The sequence below is a fragment of the Chlorocebus sabaeus genome, chromosome 14 (assembly GCF_047675955.1).
Source record: "Chlorocebus sabaeus isolate Y175 chromosome 14, mChlSab1.0.hap1, whole genome shotgun sequence".
NCBI classification, from domain to species: domain Eukaryota; kingdom Metazoa; phylum Chordata; class Mammalia; order Primates; family Cercopithecidae; genus Chlorocebus; species Chlorocebus sabaeus.
This window is the reverse complement of record NC_132917.1, coordinates 68,364,353-68,391,394: the sequence shown is the minus strand read 5'-3', so window position 1 is coordinate 68,391,394 and position 27,042 is coordinate 68,364,353. Positions and strand designations below refer to the sequence as shown.

The 27,042-nt window shown below is 35.1% G+C and overlaps 1 protein-coding gene across 4 annotated transcripts in view; it reads right to left on the bottom strand.

Annotated features, from left to right (window-relative positions):
• Positions 1–471: 471 nt before the first annotated feature.
• Positions 472–27,042, bottom strand: part of APLF (aprataxin and PNKP like factor) — a 98,064-nt gene continuing 71,493 nt past the window's right edge. The window contains exons 9-10 of one of the 4 annotated variants that reach the window (XM_007970397.3): positions 10,583–10,629; positions 472–1,398 (exon numbers count right to left, since the gene is read on the bottom strand). In XM_007970397.3, the coding sequence (XP_007968588.3) occupies positions 1,196–1,398; positions 10,583–10,629 (250 nt within the window). In that variant the 3' untranslated portion in view covers positions 472–1,195. The remainder of the gene's footprint in view (positions 1,399–10,582; positions 10,630–27,042) is intronic. The other 3 variants (XM_007970401.3, XM_007970399.3, XM_007970400.3) reach the window with 3 other exon arrangements.

Genomic DNA, 27,042 nt, shown 5'->3' with positions numbered 1-27,042 from the left:
CAATTACTGGGAGATACATTTAAAAGCACTGAGAAATAATATTATAAATATGTTTTGCTCTTTTAAAATATAAATTTTTAGGTTCCTTTAGAGTAGAAAATATTAGTATTTAACAAAGACTCTTTTGGCTTAGTGATTTATGATTTCAATAAATATCTCCTGCTCTGTGTACGCAACCCAACTGTTATTAAAGATTCTAAACTACATTTTAACAATTCAAAGTCACTTAAAATGAAGAGCATTATAGGGCTTAAAGTAGTTTTAGAACAGAAACACAGAAAGATACGTCATGAAACTGAAGAATAAGTGGTTTCTTCTTGATATGGGAGGCCAGAATCTTGAACTTTCAACTGGTAAACAACTTGCTACTTTCATCAGAGGTCAAAAAAACTAAGGCAAAATTCACGCCATTTGAGAAAGCTATGTCATTTCTCTATTCTTAATATAAAGACAGCACATTGAGAGTTAAAATAATCAGGTAGGACTTTAGTTTGAAAAAAAAGGTCAAATTCTTTGAGTTTTTTTACTTTTAAATTCAAACATACAGTAAATTGCAGATGTGGAACACAAAATAACATTCCCTGCATGGTGAACATTTCTATTCTACAGCCTAGTTGAATCTATTTTCAGTATCCATTTGGAACCAATCTTCCCAAGTTTTGAAGGACAAAAGTAGTAAGTGAAATTGCAAAGCTCACATCTAAGGTACTAGAAAAAAAACAGCCATTAAGTAATGGCTGCATTTTAAAAATCCTGTTCTGCTTACAGAATTACTTCAGTAACAATGAAAAGAGGCATGTTTTCATGTAATTTGCCTGGTTATACTTGCAGAGTACTCCACAAAGATAATCTTTGGAAAAAAATTTACAAAGACCAAAGTTTTGCGCAACCTATGGCTTTTACTTTTTATTACCAATATACAAAGTACATAAAAAATATCCATTTTTACTCTACCTTCTCTGTCTTCCTATTTCCAGATGCTTTAAGTAGGAAAGAAAAGGCAAGGCAACAAAAAATTCCATCTATTATACTGAAGGCTGACGTTTCAATGTCTCACTTGTAAAGAGTCAGTAGTAGAAGTCATTAACTATCAAAAGAAGGAAATAACTGTCACTTAAGTACCTCCTTAGTTCATAAATGTTTTCCCACAAAGAAAAAGTAAATGTAAGGCACATATGACTACAGAAGTTAGTTACTATTTTCTTTTCATAAACTGTTTTGCTTCTTTCAAAAGCTCTTCCACGTCTTCCTTCTCTTCATCTTCCTTTCCTGGTTCCCAGTCAGAATCTTCATCTGTTGGCTCATAGTCTTCTTCCTCATCATCTAGAAAGCTGTCGTTCAGGTCATACTCACTGGGTTGCCCAACATTATCATTATCTTCATCTAAAACATTTCTCACTGAAAAACAGAAGATTGGTACACAACACATCAATCGCCACTCAACCTGGGATGACAGACATCTACCTATAAAATGTCTTTCTGCATCCAGAGAATTAATTTTATTAATGCATAGCTTACCACTACAGATTTCTGGAAAGGGCACTAAAATGATGCTTTGTTATTTATTATTCTAACTTTTCCTACCATGAGGTTCCTGAAACTAAAATGGCCCATGATATTAGTAATAATGGTTCCTTAATCTCATAATCATATTCACAACATCCCATCTTCCCATGTAGTAGAATGTATTTTTGTCCCAGTTATTCACTGCCCCTTCCTGTGATATGATTATACTTCCTCACTTCTCAGTGATTGCCCAAAGAAATGTGAGTGGAAATAGTGTGTGTTACTTCCAACAGGATGTTTTAAGACTCCTTCTCTGGTTCTGCTATTGCCATTTCCCCTCTGCCACAAGAATAGCATGTCCCAGATAGAGGCCGATCCCTCAGTCTGGATTCCAGGATGAGAATACACATGGCACACGGCCACAGCCAACTCACAGCTGCAATAAGGAGAAATACACTGAAATAAGTGTATTTATTGTTATAAGGCACTGAAATTTAGAAATGTTTGTTATTACAGCAAACCTAGCAAAAGCTTATTGATACATCAGGGCGTTAGCTCAGATACTTTGGAAAGTTTAGTTTTATAGGTCTAAGATATTCTTACAGTTCATGTTTCAATAAGACTAGGATTGCCATCATAACAGACATTATAATTTACGATTTCTAAGTAATATTACAATACTAGAATTATTCTGTCTCCAAATTCATTTCTTCCCTCATCCTACTCCTTCCACAGTGAGCTACAGAGTTGCTTTAAAATAAAGCAGTGAAAGACTCTAGGACAGTGTGGAACATTCAAGAAACAATTAAGAAGACTGTATCTAGAAATCTGAATGGCAGAGGACAGTCCCTGATGAACAGCAAATGTATAGGTTAAAAACATTAATGTATGTACTTTAGTATATACTTTGGTTAATATCTTTCTAAAATGTTCACATGCAACATATAGTTATAATTTTAAAAATAAAGTCAATGAATTGGGAAAAATGAGAAAAATGACAAAGGAAGTAACATATCTGTCCTTTTAACCTTTATAGCCCAATACATTTATATTTTTCTTTTTTTTTTTTTTTTTTTTTTTTTTTTTGAGATGGAGTCTCGCTCTGTAGCCCAGGCTGGAGTGCAGTGGCCGGATCTCAGCTCACTGCAAGCTCTGCCTCCTGGGTTTACGCCATTCTCCTGCCTCAGCCTCCCGAGTAGCTGGGACTACAGGCGCCCGCCACCTCGCCCGGCTAGTTTTTGTATTTTCAGTAGAGACGGGGTTTCACTGTGTTAGCCAGGATGGTCTCAATCTCCTGACCTCGTGATCCGCCCATCTCAGCCTCCCAAAGTGCTGGGATTACAGGCTTGGGCCACCACGCCTGGCCACATTTATATTTTTCTTAATATCAGTACTCATTCCAGAAAGGATTTGAGATAGTTTATAATAATAAAATGCTAATAAAGGTAGAAATCAAAAACATAAAAAGCAGAATACACATATGATAATCTCAATTTTTAACACAATTGTTAAAAATAGAGCATCAAATTTATCCCCAAGATTCTTGGTAGCCACGGCTAAAAAGGCAATATAATAACTTGCACAATTCTCATTATAGTAGGAAGCTCACCAGTTCCTTAAGGAAAATCTTGCATTACATTTATCTGTATATACAGCTCCTGTAAACATCTTGAGGGCATGTTTTATGTCTAATCTCAGTTACCCATATTTTTAAAAATAATAACATGCATTTTTTAAAAATTGGAAGGCAGTTTACAGTTGGGAAAGGGAGTGAGAAGGAAAGAACATCAATATCTCTATTTTTGTCAATTTTCCTCTTGGAAGTACCTTATACACATAACTTTCTTTTCTAAGATGTGAATGCACATTATCACATAACATGTCCTAATGATATCTCAATAAACAGTTTCCTTTCAGATTCAGAACAACTTAGCAGCTTTACAAGAAAAACAGATACAAAGCTGAAACAACTCCAGGTTCTCTGCTCACTTCATTGGCTGCTGCTCCTCAGTTTTCTTTGCTGGATTTTCCTCATCATCCTAATCTCTAACTTTTTAGAGCTGGAACTTCTTCTCTAACTCACTCCTTAGATGATTTCATCCAGTCTTATGTCCTAAATTCCCAAATTCACATCTTAAGCCCTGACCTACTGCCCTGAATTCCAGACTCATTTATCTGGATACCTAAGCATTATCTGTACTTGGATGACTTACAGGCACCTGGAATATAACATTTCCAGAACATAACTCTTTAGTTGCTTCACCCAGATCTGGTCATTCTATTTATCAGTCTTGAATATATGACTTCTCTAATCATCCAACCATCTAGTTGTTTTAGCAAGAAATCTTGTAGTCATCCTTGAATATCCCTTACCGAGAACCCAACATCTAATACCTCAGGAGATCCTGTTAGCTTTACCTGCAAAGTAAATCCACCACTTCTCATCACATCCACTCTAATGCCCTGGCCCCAGTACTACCACTTTATTCCTGGATACAATATCCTCCTAACTGTCTCCCTTGCTTCCATTCTAGTCTATTCTTCACAAAAAAAGTCAGAAAACCTTCCAATAGCTGTCTCACTCTAAATAAAATCTAAAGTCTTTATTTACAGGTCTCAGCTTTGAAGACTGTACTCAACTAGCCCACTAGTAGTTTTCTGATCTCATCCTATGCCATTCTGTTTACTTGTACTGTTCCAATTGTATTTGCTCTTTGCTATTCCTACAGTACAAACATGGTCATCACCAGGGATTTTAAACTCATGATTCCTAATGCCTGGCATATTCTTCCTTAGATAATCACCTGGCTTGCTCCCTCCTCCAAGCTTTGGCTCTAATGTCAAATTATCAGAGTGCTTCTTTTACCATCCTTTCTGACATGGCACTCCCCATATCATGTACACACCCTTGCTATTCTGTCCTCCTACACAGCTTATTTTTCTTCTAATTATCAACATATGACATCAAATAATTGCTTATGTGTGCACTGCCCATCTGTGTACAATTCTGCAAGAGCAGGGCTTTGTTTCTATTGTGTCCTTAGCTCAGACAACAGTGCTTAACATGTGGGAGCACTTAATAAATATATTTGTTGAATACATCAATATAAATAAGTGAACCATTTGCAAATCAACTACTGAACATCTTTAGTTTTACAGAAACCCTTCTTATTTTAGCCTACACTTTTGATCACTAGCCTGCCAGTCAATATAATGAATTATGTAAAAGACCTTAATTCTGCTAAATGAAGCCTCAGTGAACCCTGGAAATATTTAGCAACTTATTAAGAAGCCTTATTTGTTGAGGCAGTAAGGCCACATTAATCGGAATAATTTTGTTTTTTTACTCAAAAAAAAGCTCATATCTATCATCACTTACATTTTATGTTTACCTTTACACATTAATGTTCTTCTAACAAGAAGTCCAGAATCTAACAAAACCATCTGTAAGAGAATTCAACGTAGCTAGTGGTCAAATTTAATCCACCTTAACTCATATGAACAGGTACTTTATACTTTAAGTGAAGCCACCTGAAGAGCCAAGTCATGACATGAACACAAAGTCAGCTCTATAATTCAGCTCTGTGTCCTTTGTTAGTGGTGTCACACAGATCCTTCATAACAGGGTTGTAAATGCTGATATGTGATTATCTTTGTGGGACCAATTATTTAATAGATTATATTGTGGAAAATTCAATTAATAACTTTAAATATTATATAAAACAAATGCTACCTAGATGACTTTCCATTTTAAAAAATTGCTAGTAGAATCTGAAGGTGTTTTTAGAGAAATATCCAATTCTGCCTTTCAGTGTAACTGGGCCAAAAAAAAAAATTAAACTTTACTCACCTGGAAAATACTCTGAATACTGATTTTTACAATGATACATGTATTCTCATTACAATATTCCCAAGTAAATTTATCTTAGAAAGCTTCTTTTTTTTTTTTTTAAATTTGGGTTAACACTTCTAAGTCAAGGCAAACTTGAAAGAAGTAAGTCTTTTCTCTCTTTTTGCCTAGAATGCTTACAAATTTCTTCCTGCTAGTTACCTCTGATCTCATTTGATTGTCTATAAGAACCGGAAGTTGTTCTGGCTTTTTATCTGTTTTTCTTTTAAAGCTGTTAAGTGATTTCTGAATCTGAAAGGAAACTGTTTATTGAGAGATCATTAGCACATGTTATGTGATCATGTGCATTCACATCTTACCCAACAAAAAGACTCTTTAAAATAACATAGTTTAAGAGAAAGAGGACTAGACCAGGTGTTAGAAGTCCAACTATCTGTGTTACAAACAAGCTCATGACAATGAACAAGTGACTTAACCTAATGGAAATTACTTTTTTTTTTTTTTTTGAGACAAGGTCTCACTTTGTTGCCCAGGCTGGAGTGCAATGGCACAATCTCGGCTCACTGCAACCTCTGTCTCCCGGGTTCAAGCAATTCTCCTGCCTCAGCCTCCTGAGTAGCTGGGATTACAGGGGCCCACCACCATGCCCAGCTAATTTTTGTATTTTTAGTAGAGACGGGGTTTCACCATTGTGGTCAGGCTGGTCTCGAACTCCTGACCTCAGGTGATCTACCCGCCTCAGCCCCCCAAAGTGCTAGGATTACAGGTGTGAGCCACTAAGCCTGGCCAGAAATTACTTTTTAAACTACAAATCATTCGATTAAATGATCACAGAGATATTTCTAACTCCAGAGTTCTAATTTTAAGGCCCCAACAGGAACCTTCATTTTCTCTACAAATCAGTGAAGTAAAATGAAATGTGGACAGGAATTGACAGTTTGACTACTTAAAGCCAGAACTGGTGAAATACGCTGTCACTAGTTTGTAAACACTGATGGGTAACGCTGAACTACCATTATGAAAGATAACTTTTAGAAAAAATAATAAAATCTTTAACATATTTAAAATAACACATTATTTACTACATGGGATTAGAATATGGTAATTTCTGATTTTTTATATGCAGAGGAATTTATAATATGAGAATGACAATTCCAAATTTTTGTCTAATATTTCTTTTACAATTTAAAATTTCACCATTAATTCTTATCTCAAGAACTAAGTCTTCAAACTATTGAAGAGCATACTGTGTGACATACATGCTGGAAGAAATGTTGATTCTGCATGGAGAAAAATCCTTTCAAATTGCAGTGTTTTGTTTTGTTTTGTTGAGACAGGGTGTTGCTGTGTTGCCCAGGATAGAGTGCAGTGCCACAATCATGGCTCACTGCATTTTTGACATCCTGGGCTCAAGCGATATTCCCACCTCAGTCTCCCAAGTAGCTGGGACCACAGGTGTGCCCATAACCACAACTGGTTAATTTTTTTTATTTTTTGTAGAGATGTAGTCTCACTCTGTTGCCCAGGCTGGTAGTGAACTCCTGGGTTCAAGTGATCCTCCTGCCTTGGCCTCACAAAGTGCTGGGATTACAGGCATGAGCCACCACACCCAGCCAAACTGCAGATTTTTACCAATAGTTTTTTGGTGTTAGATCTAAGATGACAGGCGCTCCCCACAGCAGATTAATAGTTTAATACCAATAATTCTTCATGTTTTATTTTCTTTAATTTTCTATTAAATCTTAGGACTAATTAGGATGTTAATTTTTATTAAGTAAATAAATATTTCGGCTCAATATTCCTAAAGCTGAAAATTTACTATATTTACAAGAACATTTTTAATAATGCTGCATTTTACTATTAAAGACTATTTTTTAAAAATGCACTAAGCAACTAGTTGGTGTTTATATTTTAGCTTTTGTATATTTCTGATCTACTTTATTATATATAAAGTTCATTTCTTTTTATAATTCCATTGCATCAGGCTTTCTCATATTCCATACATTAGTTTTCTACACATTAAGTAGCAGTTTATAGAATTTCATGTAAATCCCACTAAGCCTCCTTAATAGCTTTCTTTCTAGATCTTTTAGTTTTACCTTCTGAATAAGAGTATATATAAGCACGTACATGTAAACAATTGTAGAAATAGAGAAACATTAAAGTAGCTATCAGTGGACCATTCTAAATTTTCAGTCATGAATGGTATCAATCACCTAGAATAATACATATCACATAATAATAGAGGCCAGAAAGAAGGACCCCAATAATTACATAAAATATTGATGATAATTTCCTTTAAACGTTGTCAACAGGTAAGGCAGCTAAAAAACAATAAAACAAAATCTTCCTGGCACTGGTTACTTTAGCATTCAATAACTTGTGCAAACATTGTAGCACTCTGAAAAAGTGTGGAAAGTTAAATAAGATTTTAAACCAATTATATATACAAGAAACGTAACAAATGACAGGAGTCAAACCTACAAGAAACAGAATGCACTATATAAACTGTTACATGTATAGAAGCACCCTATAGATGAAAGTGTTTTAGGGGTATTACAAATCAGAAAGTAAACAGTAACAGTTTAATGTAGTTATTTTAATGTTGGCCCTATATTAATAATTGCATTATCTTGTTATATATGTTCTTATGATACCCCCCTCTCAAATTCAACGTTTAAATGAAAGCAAAAACAACAAAACTCCCTAGTTCACCCTATTCTCTATCGTGTGCCTTGTCCAGTCTCCTGATAATGTGTACTATAATCCTGAGTCATCCTGACTTCATTTACCTCATCCCCATATCATAGTCAACTGATTAGTTGGTAAATCCTCTTGATTCATCCTTCAAAAATCCCTCTTGTATCCAGTCCAACCTTTCCATGTTCATGATAGCTGCCCTAGTTCTAGCCCTTTATTCTACCTAACTAATCTCCAGGCTTCCCCTTCTCTAATTCAAACTGTTTATCACCAGCTTGATTTTGGTAAAATACTGGCTCATCATTATGTGCCAAAGTGCCCATGTCTTTGGTCTGCCGTAGAGAGTTTCCATAATCTAGCTTCAATACACCCTTTTAGCAACATCCAAAGCAACTATAGAGATTTTAACTTCCCACATCAGTTAAAATGATCCACTTGCTAACTCCAACACTTCTACCTTGATGTCCTTGATTGATCTATTATTCACTTTGCCTGTGATGTCCTATACCAACCTCCTACACAGCAAAGAAACAAAAGTGATTGAAATCCTACCCTCTTAAAGGCCAACTTTTACTTAAAATTCTCATATCAAGTCTACCTGATAATCCCCAGCAGAAAGTACTCCCTCTCTTTCCCCGGAGACTTCAGAGCATCTCACCACAAGTGGGGAGAGCCAGAGCTGGTTCCCATAACCACAATTATGAGCTGGTTCTCATCTCTCTGTAGCTTTTCTCACATGGAAGACATTCAACAAATGAATATGTGAATGTGTGAGTAAATGAATCAATACGTAGCTGAAATTAAGATTTGGGGGTACTGTTAAATCTTAATGATTTGGGATACAAGAAAAACAAGTATGTTAGAATTCTTTATTAGGTATCTCTAAATCAGAAAAATACAATGATACTTCAACATTTAATATTTGAAATACTCAAAATCCCCAATTTTTAGATTTTGTAGGGTAAGAGATATTCCGACTATATTGCCACATAGCAACTTCTGAAAGTACATTAAAAATATAAGACTAAACCTATAGCCTTAAACTTACTCCTTTAAAATATATATACTTCTATTAAAAATGATCTTTTCAATAAAGTTTTTCTTTAAAAAGTTAATTGTCTTAAAATATGTTCTTCATTCAAAAAATACTTCAATAATTTCAAGAAATTTTCAACAAAAATTCAGATATTTTTAACTATGCTATATGATGTGTATTCATAGTTTTTAGGTAAATATTTCCTATTTCTATAAAGTTATATAAATGTGTCAAATGCTCTTGCATGGGACAATGCTACAATTTGTGAACAATATATACTTTTAATCAAATACAATTACATTATTGCTAGAAAGGAAGACACTTAAACTACCATAACTGCCACATCATGAGATATGAGCACAGTAAAGAAAGTATAATATATAACATGTAACCTCCATACTATGTTAGCTCAGATAAAGGGAATATTTTTATGTCTGGAGTACTAAAGCACTAAAGTGTGTTTCAATAAGAAATATCAAATGGAATTCCCGTATAGTGAAATCATTTACTTTCATCACTTACTTGATTACAAGTCGGCTGTTTGTATGCACATATAAATCAAGTGAGCACAGCCTTGATAGTATGCATTTTATTTTCTCACTCTGTGAGCAGAAATATTATGTGCTGAATCAGCCTCTGTATTATATGAATGATATGAAAAAGCCAGATTTTATTAAAGAAGAAAAATGTTACAGTTTAGAAGCATAAGAAACAGAAGGTAAAACAGATTGAGGTAAGTAGGAGAGATGGACATTTGATGGTTGCTTCTCTGGTGTCTCTCCCCCCTCCTCCCTTCCTCAAAGCTCTAGCTTTTATTGGAGATGGCTGTGGTTCTGATGAAAGTGACTCCACTCTGGTTTCAGGAGTGGTACAAACTAATCAGTGGCCATGGTGATTGGATCAAGGTTAAGAATGTGATCTAATCCAGTAATAAAAAGTGAATTTTCTGATTTTTCCCAGGAATCATGAGGGTCAAAGTTGTTTATGCTCTTTACGGGTGATTATCGTCCCAGCTGAATAAGGATACATAAAGTCCCTCACCGGAAGAGGAGCCAGCCTTAGGATGATTATGACCCCTCTAAAGACAGAATGAAGGAAAACATTTGGATCCTGGGGGACATTATTGACACTATTAATGAGCCAAAGCAATATAGCTTATATAAATCCAGCCCTAGCTCTGGATGTTTCAGTTATAGAAGTCAATTATCATTTAGGCCAGTTTAAGATTTTGTTTTCAGGTACTTGCAAATAAAAGAATCCTAAGAGATACAAGGCAAATATATATTGTGGACAATGGGGAAAGCATTTGCTATATCAAAGGGTTGCAGTTTTTTTTTTTTTTTTAAGAAAAATCATTAAAATCAGCAATTCGATAAATTCACAGAAGCAGAGATTTTAAAATATTTTCATAATAACTGGAAACTATCGAGGTTTAATAGGAGAATCACTTAAAGGTTTCATTTTGAATTTCCTGAAGTAAAATTACTTACCTGGAAGCGTACTATGTCTATATTCTATCTTGTGCTGAGGATTCTTCCTGAAAGAAGAATGCAAAAATAAGAGCTAGTCTTCCAATTACTAAAAATTGATGACTATTTACACTAAACTAGAACACTGACTAACTTACAAACAAACTTAGGATCCAATAGACCTCTTATGAAAAAGCATTTGTTGTGTAATTACAATATTTCCTGTGTGCCTACTCCACGCCAGGCACATTTCTAGATGCAAAGATAGAGTGATGAAGAAGACAAAGTTCTTACCTCAAGAACTTATACTCTAGAAAGATGGAAAAGACAAAATATGTATTTCCAAAATATATTTCTAAACTGTCATGTATCACATATATTAAAATATAAAACAGAATCCAAAACTCATGACACAAATATCAAATATGTATATAAGTATGTATGTGCATACAGTATTAAAAAATTCTAAGGTTCTTCTTGAATCTAAAGAAAGCAGCGTTCTTTCAAAAGAACACCAATCACTTGTTATGAAAAAAACACAAAAGTTAATTTTGTTGATAAATTCAGATAACATATTCTGAAGTCAAACAAAAACTAGTGTTTGAAGATCTATTTTTGATTACACATACTTATGATCCCTTCTATTATTTTGTTAAACAAATGTTTGGGTACCCTACATGTACAAGACATTCTCCAAATGTTCCAGCAGTAAAATCCAAGGCAACAGGTTCATCATGACCAAACTGTCTGGTACCCCTTTCTTAGGGAACTGACGAAGCAGAGCTGGGGTACACTAACAACAGATATGTGCTGAGGTGACAACTTTCAAATATACCTGTGTCAGGAGTTATTATTTTTACATGACAAATGTTCATTTGTTCAATCAGCAAATACTGGCTGAATGTTTCACTATATTCTGGCTCTAAGCAGGCACTGAGGATAAAATATTTAACCAGATACACATTCTTGCCCCTAAGGAGACAGAGTCTGGGGGCAGGAGCAAGGTAGACATTAAACAAGCATTTTCTTCACTGAAAAATAAGAACATCTTCTGTGAAGATAGGAAATACTCCTTATAATATATCTTTTAGGGCATAGGAACTAAGTTAAGCCTTAAATCTTCCCTTTCTCAGGCGAAATAACATTTGTTCTTCATTTTTTAAATTTTTTCATAGGACAAGTAAGGAAATTTTTTTAAAAATTATGTAACAGGTAAAATATGACTTTAAATTTTTCTATAAATCCTTCCATTCAACCCTGTAATTCCACATCTACTGCAATGGAGAAATGGCCAGTCTCAGGAAGTGGATCTCTAGCCCTGAACCTAGTCTGAGTCATAGGATGTAAATACGTCCTAGGAATGATCTCAGAGCAGATACTCTGCCTCCTCCAGGTGACAGATGAGCAATGTGAGCCTAAGGAGATGAAGTTCATGCCCAGGGTTTGTGCTTTCCCACTTGGGTGATGACCATATTAAGACAGACGTCCAGGCAAAATTGTGGACTACATTCTTAAAATATTTCTGAAATAATCAGGTGATTAAATGTTCCACTTATAAATTCCTTTATGAGTCTATTGTAAAAAAATGTATCCAACTGCTCTTTTTCACCATTTAAAAAAGTATGTGTTTAAAATATTTCATAATAAAAATTATACTTTAAAAATATTGTATTTCCTCTGTGCCTTCGACACTATTGTGATATTAGTAAACAAAGTAAAATAATTTCTAACAACACAGAACCATCTGCTTGAAAAATATTTGTCTTCTTGTTTCCAGCATTGCCTATTATATTTGCTCCAAATATTAACTTCCTTTGTCTGTCTATCTATCTATCTATCTATCTATCTATCTATCTATCCATCCATCCATCCATCCATCCATCCATCCAGCCATCCATCCATCCATCCATCCATCCATCCATCCATCCATCCATCTTAGAGACAGGTCTCATTCTGTTACTCAGGCTAGACTGCAGGGCATAATCATAGCTCACTGCAGCCTCAAACTCCTGAGCTCAGGTTATTCTCCCACCTCAACTTCTTGAGTATAGCTAGGACTGCAGGTATGGGTCACTCACCCCATCCTAATTTCCTGCCCCTCCATCATAATTTGTTGGGTAATAGGAAATAATTACAAATATACAAATTTAAATTAATTGATACAACCCAAGAAAAATAGAGTGTTACTGCTTTTGAGAGCTGGACTTTCAAGAGTTTCAACTGATAACCCTGGAGCCTCTGTAATGCTATCCAACAGAACTTTTTGTGATGAGGGAAATTTGCTCCGTGTTGTCCAATAAAGCCACTAACTGTATGTGACTGCTGAACACTTGAAATATGGGTAATAAAGCTGAGAAAATGAATTTTAAATTGTATTTAGTTAATTCATATTTAAATGTAAACAGCCACATGTGGCTAGTGGCTATCATATTGGACAACAGTTTCAATTCAAAAACCAAGAAAAGGGAGATCCTCTCTCCTCAGCCAAGATTAATTACAATTAATCCTCCCCAAACCAACAACTAAACACCCTCTTTCTTATGAAGTGACTCTCAAACGAAGTAAAACATTCTATAGGTAGAAATGCTATGACTGAAAGTGTGAGGTTAGTGACTATAGTCAGAAAGACCCCATTAGAATCCTAACTCAGCCACCTTCATGCATGCTGTCTGAGCTTCAGTTTTCCCATTTGTAAAAGGGGGATAACAACAGAACCCATACTCACATGAAGCTGTTGTGAGGATTCATGAGATAATGCACAATAGTCTTTAATCTAAGGGCTTGGTAGGTGGTAAATAAATAATGTCAGCCTTTGATTCCTTCATTATTAGTTCAAGAAACAGTTACAGAATACTTATTACATTCCAGGCCTTGTGTCAGTGTGACACTCATCCCTAATCTCTCTTCTTTCTGGTAACTTTTCCTACAATGCGAGCATTAAACACAGTGCAAAAGTGTAACTCCACAGTTAATTAAGGTCCTAATTCAACAGTTTTGAAAAGTGGAAAAAAGATTCTATACAAGATTGTGTGTTTAGCATAATTAACCCAAATTTGACCTTTTGATGAAAAGGAAATTTAAACTTGAAAAAAATAAGCTGGACAACTTAGTTGTGAAGACAGCTGCAAATGAACAAAGCTATGGTGATGATTTGTAGGAAGATCTTTCCTACACTGACCATGCTGGTGCAGGCCACTGACTTAATTAAATTCAGTCTTTATTAAAGTATAATTAATGCTGAGCATCAGGAATGGAGAAAGATAAAAATGGGAAACATTAATACCAAAGATATTTTTCATCTTTACTTTAGAAAAAATGGTTACTAGTCATTTGAGATTATTTCCAGTAACATGTTATTTTGAAAAAATGTCATACCTACTTTAAAAAGCAACCAAGACTAGTACACTGAAATTCATCAAAACTTCATCAAGATTTTTCAAGTGTTAACATTATATATGGCTGCCTTACTGTTATTATCTATCTACAATCATTTCAGAGTAAGGCTTTTCCTCCTTCTTTTAATATGTTTGCTTCAGGTACCAAGCAGTTGTCTTTTCCTGCTTTGCCCTTAACAGTTAAGTAGGATAACTGAAAAGTTAAATATAGTCTTAATTGTTTGCTACTTCAAAAGCTGCTTTAGAAATGCTCAAGTAACTAAATGTCAGGCTTTTTAAATAAAGTACAGTAATGAAACCTAAGGAGCTAGAGACTCAACTATGGTTTAAGCACCAAATACCAATTAAACAACTGCTGATATCAGTTGTCAGGCTAGAAAGATTAAAAAGGAGAGTAACTTTTTAAAAAGAGAAACTGAAGACAGAGTATCACAAAGTGGGGGACTGGGGTTCAACTTAAAGTTTCAGAAGGTAGTTCCTCATTCTCTATTACCTTGGAAAACATTCACAGTTGCACTCGTATGCACCATCTACATCCGCCAACCTCACACACTACTTAGGAAAAGGCAAGCCATTTCAGAATAAGTGAACAAAAAACTATGAAAGAAGTGTTACATTTAATCATTCCAAAAAGGAAGAGCAGAAAATGTAATGTGAAATTTTATATTTTAAAAATGGGAAAAAATTTTCAGGTACATGTACAGGTTTTCATCTGCCTTAGAAGGGGAAAATTGCTTCTTTGAGAATCTTCCATCTTTTCCTAGAACTTGCTCTTTTCATAAAAAGACAGGTAAAAGACTGTAATGCAGACCAAAGAAACTAGCTGAGTTGGTGTTTTTCAACTGGACAATGAACTTCCAACCTAAAGCAAAAGAAATAATATCAATAAAACGTTGCCAGCTATTTCACCGAAACTGAAGGAAAAGAATATCTATGACAGGCTCAAAAATTTGCTGTTGGGGTATTTATTCTCTTTGATGATAAATACAACTCACAGAATAGATGGACTTTAATAAGAAAATGACCCCAAACAGAAAAGACAGTTTATCACACACTCAAAAACAAATTTTAGATATGTTTAGTTTACATAAAAATTGAAATGATAAATTGAGTCTTCTGAAAGTTAAATTTCTTAAATTATCTTTTCCTTCAAGGTCCTTCATAATCTCAGTGCCAACCTTTATTAGCAGCTCAATCTTTTGTTTCTACTCTAGCGGAGTACTTTGTGATTTTTTCCCCATTTTTAGGAACTTGTTCATAGCTCTTTTTGCCAAGTATATTCTGACTCTGTACTACTACCTAAGTTCAAATCGTGTCTCTTTCATGAAAGTAACTTTGATAATCACTGGGAAATAACTCCAGAATGTATTGTCTATGTTTACCACTTCGTACCTACCATGCCATTTCTTGTCCTGTCATCTAAATTTTCAGCACACACACAAACACACACTTGTACATGTATGCATTATCTCTATCATCTGTCAAATGAGCAGCTGGAGGGCATGAGATTTTTCTTAAACTTTTTAATGTCTTTCATAGCACCTACAAATGTACCTCTCTCCAGCTGGTTTTCAATTATAGTTTTCACAGATCAATCCATCTACTAGAATATAATCAACCTTTTTCCTTCAAAAACATGTTTTAAATTAAGCTTACACATGAGTTTTCAAAATGAGTTTTGTATCCTTTGACCAATACCTCTCCAACCCACCCCTCCTCCCAGCCTATAGTAACCACCATTCCTCTTCTATGAGTGGGAAGTTCTTAGATTCTACATATAAGTTATACCATGTGGTATTTGCCTTTCTGTGCCTGGCATATTTCACTTAACATAATGTTCTCTAGGTTCATCTACCTTATCACAAACGATATCATTTCCATCTTTTTAAAGGCTGAATTATATTCCATCGTGTATATATACCACATTTTTTTTTACCCCTTCATCCACTGATGGACACTTACATGGATTCCATCATTTGCAACACAAACCAGAAGTTTAAAATGTTCATTGGCTGGAGTACAAAAAACAGTTTCTAATAATTTCTGGACTAAAACTTTCTCGAGTTAATGCTAACACTTATAATTTTTTATTTTTAGTAAACCCTAATCTATAGATTTTAATGATTTTCAGAAATCTACCCTTTGAAAAACAGTTTTTCTGTGGGACATATTCCAGAGAATGGCTATTCTCATTAGGTTAAATATACTGTCAATGTGCTGAAAGTGCTCTGCACTCACACCTATAAAGTTAATAATCAAAGTACTCATTGAATCCTCTTACACAAACCCAAGACTAAAATATGTCAGAACTTCCTGCCATTAACACTGCATATTACTTCCTCAGGAAACAATGAAAATATGACACTCATATTTATCAGACTCTATTGCAATCAGATTCCTGAGATACAGACTGCTCAGCATTGTAAGACACTTAGCTCTAGTCAATCAATCACTCAGGTCAACCAGAAACACCAAGAGTCCTTCACAAATGCTGAAGGCATAGATGCCACAGTGTCTTGGGCCTGTTCTCATCTGGCAACTTAAACTTTGGATCACCAGCATTTTGTTGTGGAAGGGGCTCAGATTTTAGGATCAGAAGAGCTGAGCCTAATTCAAATTCCACTATTTATTGTTGTGTAAGTTAGAGCAACTCCTTTGAACCAACTCTCTTTCCTCATCTGAAAAGGAGGGATAACACTGTCTGCCTCAAATAAGATTATTCCAAGGGTTAAAGTAGTGTGTATAAAAATCTGTATGCTATTAAGCATTTTAGAGATATCAGTTATTCAGATAGACATAAAAATCAATTTTACTTTAAGATATCCAACAATGGCTAGAAATCCTATGTGCTAGTAAAAGTCACTGTCAATTAATATTAAATAGCTGAATTTTTCCTTCAATAATATATAAAATTCCTGTTGAATATTTTCCCTGTCATATCTCACACATTTATATAATATTTTCTAACATCCGTCTATGCATATTCCATTTTCAAAAGTCAGTTATTTCATAACAAGGCAAAATACCTTTTGCATGTAACCCTAAGTCAAAGCTAAATGGCAACTCTGTACAGCTCTTCAGAGGAATATGAGCATTTGAACTTTCAAGGGCAATGCCAAATTCCACAAGATCTTTTTCCTAACAACGAAGGGGATTACTTAATCAGAGCTCATTCATAAAAGATTTACATCAACCTTTTTCTCAAATGGCATTTTCTGTAATTCAGTCTGTCTCAAAGTCCTTTTTGTTTTTTTCATTGTTGTTAATTATTAACAGTTTGAGATCTAAACATAAAGCTATACAACCATAACCACATCAGATTTTTGTGAGCTGTTATATTTTAAAATATGTATTTTCAAAAACATTATTCTGATTTTAATGATGTAGGTGCCTAAGTAACAAAAATTTAGATAACAGCATATTTAAATACTGTAAAGACATAGTGGTTTATAAATTTTTACATTATGACAAAGTTATAAATCTTTGTAATTACAATGAACCAATGGAAAATTTGACCCTTTCTAATATTTCCTGATGATGCTCCTACAAACAATGTTTAAATAGAAATAAATAAAACAGTCCTATTGCCATCCATTTCATTCTATCAATAAAAATTCACTGAATACCTACTATATGCCAAGCACTGTTCTAGGTTCCAGAGACTCAGTTAGTAGTAAACAAGCAGAGAGTCTCTGCTTTCACGGGGTTTATATGCTGGTGGATAAGACAGGAAACAAATATGTATTTATAATTTCAGGAAGTGATTGCTATGAAGAAAAATAAAGAGAGGGACATAGAGAGTGACTGAACATATAGGTAGAGAGGTCAGAGACGGCATTTCTGAGGAAGTATCACATACATATCTGAAGGAAGAACGCTTCAGGAGAGGAAATAGCAAATGTCCTTACATTTGTTAAGGCCCTGATGTGAAAACAAGCTAGGATATTGGGTAAAACACAAAAACATAATGAAGACTGACACACTTCAAGGGGAATGAGTAAAAAGGAAAATAGTAGGAAATGAAGTCAGAGAACTTATAAGCCATGATAAAGTTCATTATAGGAAGCCACTGGAAAGTTATGAGTAAGAAGATAACATAAAACGACTTACCTTTAAAGAACTGCTCCGGTTGCTATGAGGAGAATGAACTATATGAGGACAAAAGAGAAAACAGGGATGTCGGGAAACTACTGCAGTATTCCAGGCAAGAGAGGATGGTGGTTATGACTGGGGTGGTAGAGGGCAAAGGTAGAGACCTAAGAAATGAGCAGGCTCCTACCATATTTCAAAGGTTAAAATGGCAAGGACTGCTGATAGATTGAATGAGTGATGTGAAGGAAAGAGAAGAGTCAAAGGTGCTTCTTGCTGAAGCACCTGAGTACTATGTGAATGGTGGAGTCATTTACAGAGGTAAAGAACACTTGCGAAAGAGTTGTTTTCATGATAAAAATCAAGAGTTCTGACTTAGAGGTGGTAAGTTTGATCTACCTATTATACAAAGTGGAGGCATTTAAACATATGAATCTGAACCATTAAATTGAATTAGCTCACCTAAGAAATAAGAACAGAAAGGAAGAAATCTGAGAACTGAGCTCTGTGGCTCTGTAATATTTACAGGTACGGAAGAAAAAGAGGAGAGAGAAAAGAAGGCTAAGGAAGGGTAGCCACGCACATAACTGAGCTGACTTTATGAATATGAAGCTACTGCTCTCTGCTCTAGATTTCTCCATAGTGAATTGAAGACCCCCCCAGAGCACAAGCAATCTACCTTTGTATTTTTCATGTTTTCACAAGAAACTGAAACCCAGGAAAATCAACTAGCTGATGCAAAGTCATGCTACAGAATTAGCATAACCATAACTAGAACCTAAGTCTGCTAATTTAAAAACACTTTATCACTTTGTCATAAAGGAGTGCCTAAAGATTAACTAGACAGTGGTAGCAACAACAGAATAATAGTTTTTGGTTTTATTTACTTCCAAAGATTTGCTAACTTAACACCATGATTGTAAATGAACCTAAAGAACTGTTTGAAAACCAAACACCATATTTTCTCTCTCACAAGTGGGAGCTGAACAATGAGAATGCATGGACACATTGGGTGGAACAACACACACTGGGTCCCGTCGTGGTCGGTGGTGGGGGCATAGGCGGAGGGAGAGCATCAGGAAGAATAGCTAATGGATGCTGTGCTTAATACCTAGGTGACGGGTTGATCTGTGCAGCAACCCATTGTGGTAAATGTTTACCTATGTAACAAAGCTGTGCATCCTGCACATGTACCCCAGAACTCAAAATAAAAGCTGAAGAGAAAAAAAAAAAGAACTGTTTTACATCAGCTCCTAGATCAGTGACTAGAACACTTTAGATGCTCAATATTTACCCATTGAAGACATGAACATACTATATTTTTGTCCCATCAAAACAAACTAGTTTATCTTGCATTTTTGAAATTCAGTATGTATTTTAAAACCCAAAGCAAAACCATAAATCCCATTATTATCACATATCTAGGTCTCAAAATTCAGAAGAAAAAGGAAAATGTTTAAATACGGTCTTTATTAAATAAAAATCAAGTAAACCAGCATAAAATAGTAAAAAGTACTCACTTTGTTACCTGATAATCACTACAATTTACTATGTATGCCAAAAGAACTCTGAAAATTTTTATCTATGTGTAATTAACAGTATTCTTCTCCACTAACAAAGAACAAATTTATTATTATGAAAATGAATGCACATTAAAATAAATGAAAAAGAAAAACAAAACCACAGAAGACATTCCAGTAAATTTTGTCAAGCCTACATGAATATAATTGATGTTACTGTTATTTCTAAATGAAGTTTAAAAAAAATTATAGCCAAGTCATATATAAAACTGTGTAGCAAGTGATTAATATTTAAGATACTTTTTTTCCAAGATCATATTCTTATACACAATTAAAGAACTGTAAGCATGGCAAATGATGATAAGTTACTTTCTATATATGCAGAACCTATAAAAATGGATTAAGGTGCTGTCAACTTTGACTATTCTTTTTTTCAGATGGAGTCTCATTCTGTCACCCAGGTTGCAGTGCAGTGGTGTGATCTCAGCTCCCTGTAACCTCCACCTCCTGGGTTCAAGTGATTCTCCTGCCTCAGCCTCCCGAATAGCTGGGACTACAGGTGTACATCACCACATCAATTAATTTTTAGTAGAGACGGGGTTTCACCATGTTGGACAGGCTGGTCTTGAACTCCTGACCTCAGGTGATTCGCCCGTCTCAGCTTCCAACTTTGACTATTCTTAACTACAAATAGATTGATAGCATCCCACGACTGATTCTGAAAATCTTAACTACCTGACAACTAGAGGTCTCCTTATGAAGATTTATTTTTGCTTCATGAAATAGAATCTGGATTTATAATAAACAACACACATTCTTATTTTTTGTTAAGTGGTCTCTAAAAATCATTATCTTGCAGCTTGAAGTGTACATCTGCAGATATAGTCAGCCCTCATAGCGGGGTTCAGCATCTGCAGATTCAACCAACTGCAGATTGAAAATGTAGTTAGGCCTACAATGATTGCATCCTTACTCGACATGTATAGACTTTTGTTTCTTGTCATCATTCCCTAAACAGTATAGTACAATAACGATTTACATAGTATTTACATTTTATTAGGTATTTTAAGGAATCTAGAGATGATTTAAAGTGCATGGAAGGATGTGTGTAGGATATACGCAAATACTATACTATTGTACATAAGGGATTTGAGCATCCCCAGATTTTGGTATGCCCTGGGGTCCTGGAACCAATCCCCTGCAGACACCAAGGACAGATTGTACTTTCTGTCAACGAAGATAACATTATGACGACTTGGAACACTTTTCAAAAATAGAAGAGGAACTAGTAAAAAAATTTTAGATCACACCAGGATCAGCAAATAAAAAATTATTAATTTACTCACTATCACCTATATGTCTTGAGAAAATGATATTGTGCTTGCGGTAAAACATTGTGTTCTTTCACATACACAGGCCGTGTTGCAGATTCAATATTACACTGAGAGCACTTACAGTTGATAACCGACACACCTCCTAAGGCCTTCCCTCTCAGAAAACATTAAAATTTAAAAAATGACACTAGCTTCTGAAAGACATCAAGACACCGACATTTTCATCTGCATGACACATGGCAGCCTAAGGTTTTGTAATCCAAGGCAATGTACATGAGTGTGACTTTACATTCTTACACCAAGTTGGCTGAAAATAGACTCCATTCATATCTGTTTATATTCTAAGATAAGTGCTTTCTTCAACAAGTAAGAACAGGAATACGCACTGCATAAAATCCTATTATTCATCAGAGGAACTGAATGAGTCAGAGGTAGGAACAGCAATCACTGGACATTAAGTATCCAATGTTCTAATTCAGACAAGTGCCTTAAACTAATGACATCCATTAAATTGAGTGAGTCTTTGATAAACAGCAGTCGATAGCACAAAAAGAATAAATTAGTTGACAGGCAAGATCTTCTTTTTTATTAAATTTTTTTATTTCCATAGGTTATTGGGGAACAGGTGGCATTTGGCTACATGAGTAGGTTCTTTACTGGTGATCTGTGAAATTTTGGTGCACCCATCACCCGAGCAGTATACACTGCACCTAATTTGTGGTCTTTTATCCCTCACACCCTTCCCACTTTCTCCCCGAGTTCCCAAAGCCCATTGTGTCTTTCTTTCTTATGCCTTTGCATCCTCATAGCCTAGCTCCCACATACGAGTGAGACATAACATGTTTGGTTTTCAGTTCCTGAGATACTTCACTTAGAATAATAGTCTCCAATCTCATCCAGGTCACTGCAAGTGCCATTAATTCATTCCTTTTTATGGTGGAGTCATATTCCATCATATACACACACACACACACACACATATATACACAGATATATCTCACAGTTTCTTTTTCCACTCATTTATTGATGGGCATTTGGGTTGGTTCCACATTTTTGCCATTGCAAACTGTGCTGCTATAAACATGCATGTGCAAGTATATTTTTCATATGATGACTTCATTTCCTCTGGGTAGATACCCAGTAGTGGGATTGCTAGATCAAATGATAGTTCTAATTTTAGTTGTTTAAGGAATCTCCACACTGTTTTCCATAGTGGTTGTACTAGTTTACATTCCTACCAGCAGCGTAGAAGTGTTCTCTCTTCACCACATCCACACCAACATCTATTATTTTTTTCATTTTTTCATTATGGCTATTCTTGCAGGAGTAAGGTGGTATTGCATTGTGGTTTTGATTAGCATTTCCCTGATCACTAGCATTTTGATTAGCATTTCCCTAATCATTAGTGATATTGAGCATTTTTTTCATATGTTTGTTGGCCATTTATATATCCTCTTTTGATAACTGTCTATTCATGTCCTTAGCCTACTTTTTGATAGGATTGTTTGTTTTTTCTTGCTAATCTGTTTGAGTTCATTGTAGATTCTGGATATTAGTCCTTTGTCACATGTACGAATTGTGAAGATTTTCTCCCACTCTGTGGGTTGTCTATTTACTCTGCGGACTGTTGCTTTTGCTGTGTAAAAGCTCTTTAGTTTAATTAAGTCCCAGCTATTTATCTTTGTTTTAATTGTGCTTGCTTTTAGGTTCTTGGTCATGAAATCCTTGCCTAAGCCAATGTCTAGAAGGGGTTTTCCAATGTTATCTTCTATAATTTTTATAGTTTCAGGTCTTAGATTTAAGTCCTTGATCCACCTTGAGTTGATTTTTGTATAAGGTGAGAGATGAGGATCCAGTTTCATTTTCCTACATGTGGCTTGCCAATTATTCCTGCACCATTTGTTGAATAGGGTATCCTTTCCACACTTCATGTTTTTGTTTGCTTTATCGAAGATCAGTTGGCTGTAAGTAATAGGGGTTTATTTCTGGGTTCTTTATTCTGTTCCATTGGTCTATGTGCCTATCTTTATGCCACTACCATGCTGTTTTGGTGACTACGGCCTTAGAGTATAGTTTGAAATCAGGTAAAGTTTTATAGCTAAGGATACAGAGACTTGCTTGTCACATGAAAGTTGGGAAAGCCCTGCGAAACAAGCAGAAGTAAAACAAAAGTGTACTGAGTTTTAAAAAAACTCCAAACTAGCTACTATCTGTCTAAATTTCCGACTGGACAGAGATGACTAGCCCCTACCTGCCAAGTAGAGGTGGTATCCTTACTAATGGAAGATAACATCTAGGGTACCTATAGTTCTTTTTATTAAAAAATGTTAGAATTGCAATAAAGGGTTGCTAGACACAAAGAGGCAGAAAAATATGACCCAACAATCAAGAAAAAAAAAAGCAGAACCAGAAATGTTGGTTCACAAATAAGAACTTTAAAACAACTAAGATTAATATGTTTTTTTAAAAAAGAGTAGAAAATCGGGGAAAATGAATTAAAAGATGGATAGTTTCACCAAAATTAGAACTGGTGAAGAAGAAGAAGAAGGAAGAAGAAGAAGGAGGAGGAGGAGGAGGAGGAGGGGGAGGAGGGGGAGGAGGAGAAGGAGAAGAAGGAAGAAGAAGAAGGAAAAGAAGGAGGAGGAGGAGGGGGAGGAGGAGAAGGAGAAGGAGAAGAAGGAAGAAGGAGAAGGAAAAGGAGGAGGAGGAGGAGGAGAAGAAGAAGAAGAAGGAGGAGGAGGAGGAGGAGAAGGAGGAGGAGGGAGGAGGAGGAGGAGAAAAAAGAAGAAGGAAGAAGAAAGAAGAAGAAGAAGAGGAGGAAGAGAAAGAGGAAGAAGGAGAAGGAGAAGAAGGAGAAGGAGAAGAAGAAGGAGGAGGAGGAAGGAAGAAGAAAGAAGAAAGAAGAAGAAGAGGAAGAGGAAGAGGAAGAGGAAGAAGAAGAAGAAGAAGAAGAAGAAGAAGAAGAAGAAGAAGAAGAAGAAGAAGAAGAAGAAGAAGAATTATTAAATAAATATCCTAGAACTGGAACATACAGTATCTGAAACTAGGAACACCATGAATGGGCTTAACAGCAGACTAGAAGAAATATGTGGGACATGGCCAAAAGGTTTAATATATGTTTAACTGGAGTACAAGAAAGAGAGAAAAGATAAAATAGACACAATATCTGATGAGATAATAGCCAAGCAGTCTCCTCAAATAATAAAAGGCATTAACTTGCAAAAAAGCTCAGTGAACCCCCAAATAGGATGAATACAAAGAAAAATATACCTAGGCACATGTTAGTTAAACTGTTAAAACCTAAAGGCAAAGATAAAAATCTTAAAGAGTGGTGAAAGAAGAGGCACATTGATTTAAAAATATAATGGCAATAATAAGATAGACAACTGAGTTTCAAGAGAAACTATGGATGCAAGAGTCCATGGCATGACACAAATGATAAAAGAAAAAGTATGCTAAGCTAGAATTACATACCTAGTGAAAAGAGCCTTTAAAAATTTAAAATAAGAACACTTTCAGACACACAAAAATGTAAAGAATTTCTTTTTAGTAGATCTTCGCTATAAGAAAAACCCACTTTGGGAGGCTGAGGTGGGTGGATCACGAGGTCAGGAGATCGAGACCATCCTGACTAACACAGTGAAACCCCGTCTCTATTAAAAATACAAAAAATTAGCCAGGCGTGGTGGCAGGCGCCTGTAGTCCCAGCTACTCAGGAGGCTGAGGTAGGAGAATGGCATGAACCTGGGAGGCGGAGCTTGCAGAGAGCAGAGATCACGCTACTGCACTCCAGCCTGGGCACAGAGCAAGACTCCGTCTCAAAAATTAAAAAAAAAAAAAAAAAACCAAAGAAGTTTTTAAAATTAAAAGAAAATGATCCCAGATGAAAGGATAAATGTTTAGGAAGAAATAAAGGGCACTCAAAATAATAAATATGTAAATAAGGGGAATGTTGATGCTTAAAACAATTTTAAAACAATAATTACAAAGTCTTGTGAGTTAATACACAAAGGTATAACTATATGATAACAATGGTTTAAAAAGACAAAAGAGGAAGTAAATGAAATTAAAGTGATGTAAGGTTCCTGCACGGTTTGGGAAATGGTAAAAGCACCAACAGTAAGGTAGATTGTAATAAGTCACAGATGCCTATGGAAATAAAGTGTGGTTACTGAAAAGTTAACAGAGGAGAAAAAAATAGAATGAAAAACACTTAATCCAAAATAAGTCAAAAAGAGGAGAATAAAAAACAAAGAATATGTAGGATAAATAGAAAACAAATACAAAAAAGTAAAAATTAAAATATATCACTAATAGTATTAAATGCAAATGGGGTTGGTGTGGTGGCTCACGCATGTAATCCCAGCACTTTGGGAGGCTGAGGTGGGCAGATCACTTGAGATCAGAAGTTCGAGACCAGCCTGGCCAACACAGTGAAACCCTATGTCTACTAAATATACAAAAATTAGCCGGGCGTGGTGGTGAGCGCCTATAATCCCAGTTACTCGGGAGGCTAAGGCAGGAGAATTGCCTGAACCTGGAAGGCAGAGATTGCAGAGAGCCAAGACTGTGCCAATGCACTCCAGCCAAGACAACAGAGTAAAACTCCATCTCAAAAAAAAAGAAAATGTAAATGGACTCTATACTCCACCTAAAAGGCAGAGACTATTAGACTCGATTAAAAATAAACACCAATGAACCAACTATATGCTCTTTATAAAAGACGTGTTTTAAATATAAGAACACAAGTTGAAACTAAAGGGATTAAAAAAGACATTATACAAACACTAACCACATAACTTTGGGTAGTTATATTATACTAGACAAAACAAGAATTCCACTTTCAATAATGACAGAGTAGATTGTATTGGACCAACACTCCGACAGGTAACAATTACACTCTGGAAAAAATATTAAAAACAATAATCGGAAGGCAGTGGATAGCTACCAAAAGCAAGCAGAAACTGGAGAGTCAACATGTGGAAGAAAGATACAGCTCTGAGTAAACTTCCCACTTTTATGGCTTTTTCACTGAGGACAAATTTACAGCTGGAGTACTAAGAAAAACAGACAGAATTAAGCAGAGAAATAGACAAACCTACAATCATAGTGAAGGTTTTAATATTCCTTTCTCAGTAACTAGCAGAACAACCACAGGAAAAAAAATCAACTAGCAAATATATTAAAAAATCTGAAAACACTATAACCATTTTACCAAACTGACATTTATAAAACCTTACTTCCATTCCAGCAACTAGAGAATACACATGTAAGTGCACACCATATGTTCAATAAAAGTCACCCATATGCTGGGCCAAAACAAATCTCAATAAAATTTCCAAAAATTTAATTTCCAAAGTGTTTGCCATATAACCACATGGAATTAAATTATAAATCAATAATGATAATTATAATAGATATTACAGCAATTCTCAAACATTAATAAATATCAAAGTAGACTTTCAGGTAAAAACATTTTAGAGACTAAGAGGGAAATAATATTCAAAGGACCAGGCAACTTTCACAATTTTTAGAACTGATATCTGATGAACCCTCTAGTTCAAACTATAAATTATTAGGAAATACAGGAGAATGTGATTAATGACATCCTGAAAATACAATCAACAAAATGCAAATGATGGAATCCTCTTCAGAACAAATGATTATCTTTTTTCAACAAATATATAGCAAGGAAAAACACGAAAACTATTGATTAAATAAATTAAGAGACATGGCCATCTTTTGCCATATAGAACTTAAGCAGATCCTGATTCAGATAAACTGTAAAAAAAAAAAAGAAAGAAAGAAAGAAAGAAAAAAAAAAGATACTATAGGGAACTGTAGATACTTGACAGGATACTGAATATTAAAGATTTATTTAATAACAGTGTTGTGGTAGGTTTTTATAATGTATTTTAAGAGATACACCCTAAGATACTCATAGATAAAATGGGATGAAAAGATATGAGGTTAGGTATTTGCTTCAAAAATAATACAGGGATGGGGTAGCAAGTGGTTTGGTGGTTGATGAAACAATATTGGTCATGAGTCAATAACTGCACAAACTAGGTGGTGGATTTCACTAGAACTCATTCTGCATTCTCTCCACTGGTGTTTATGGATAAAATTCTCCATTACGAAAG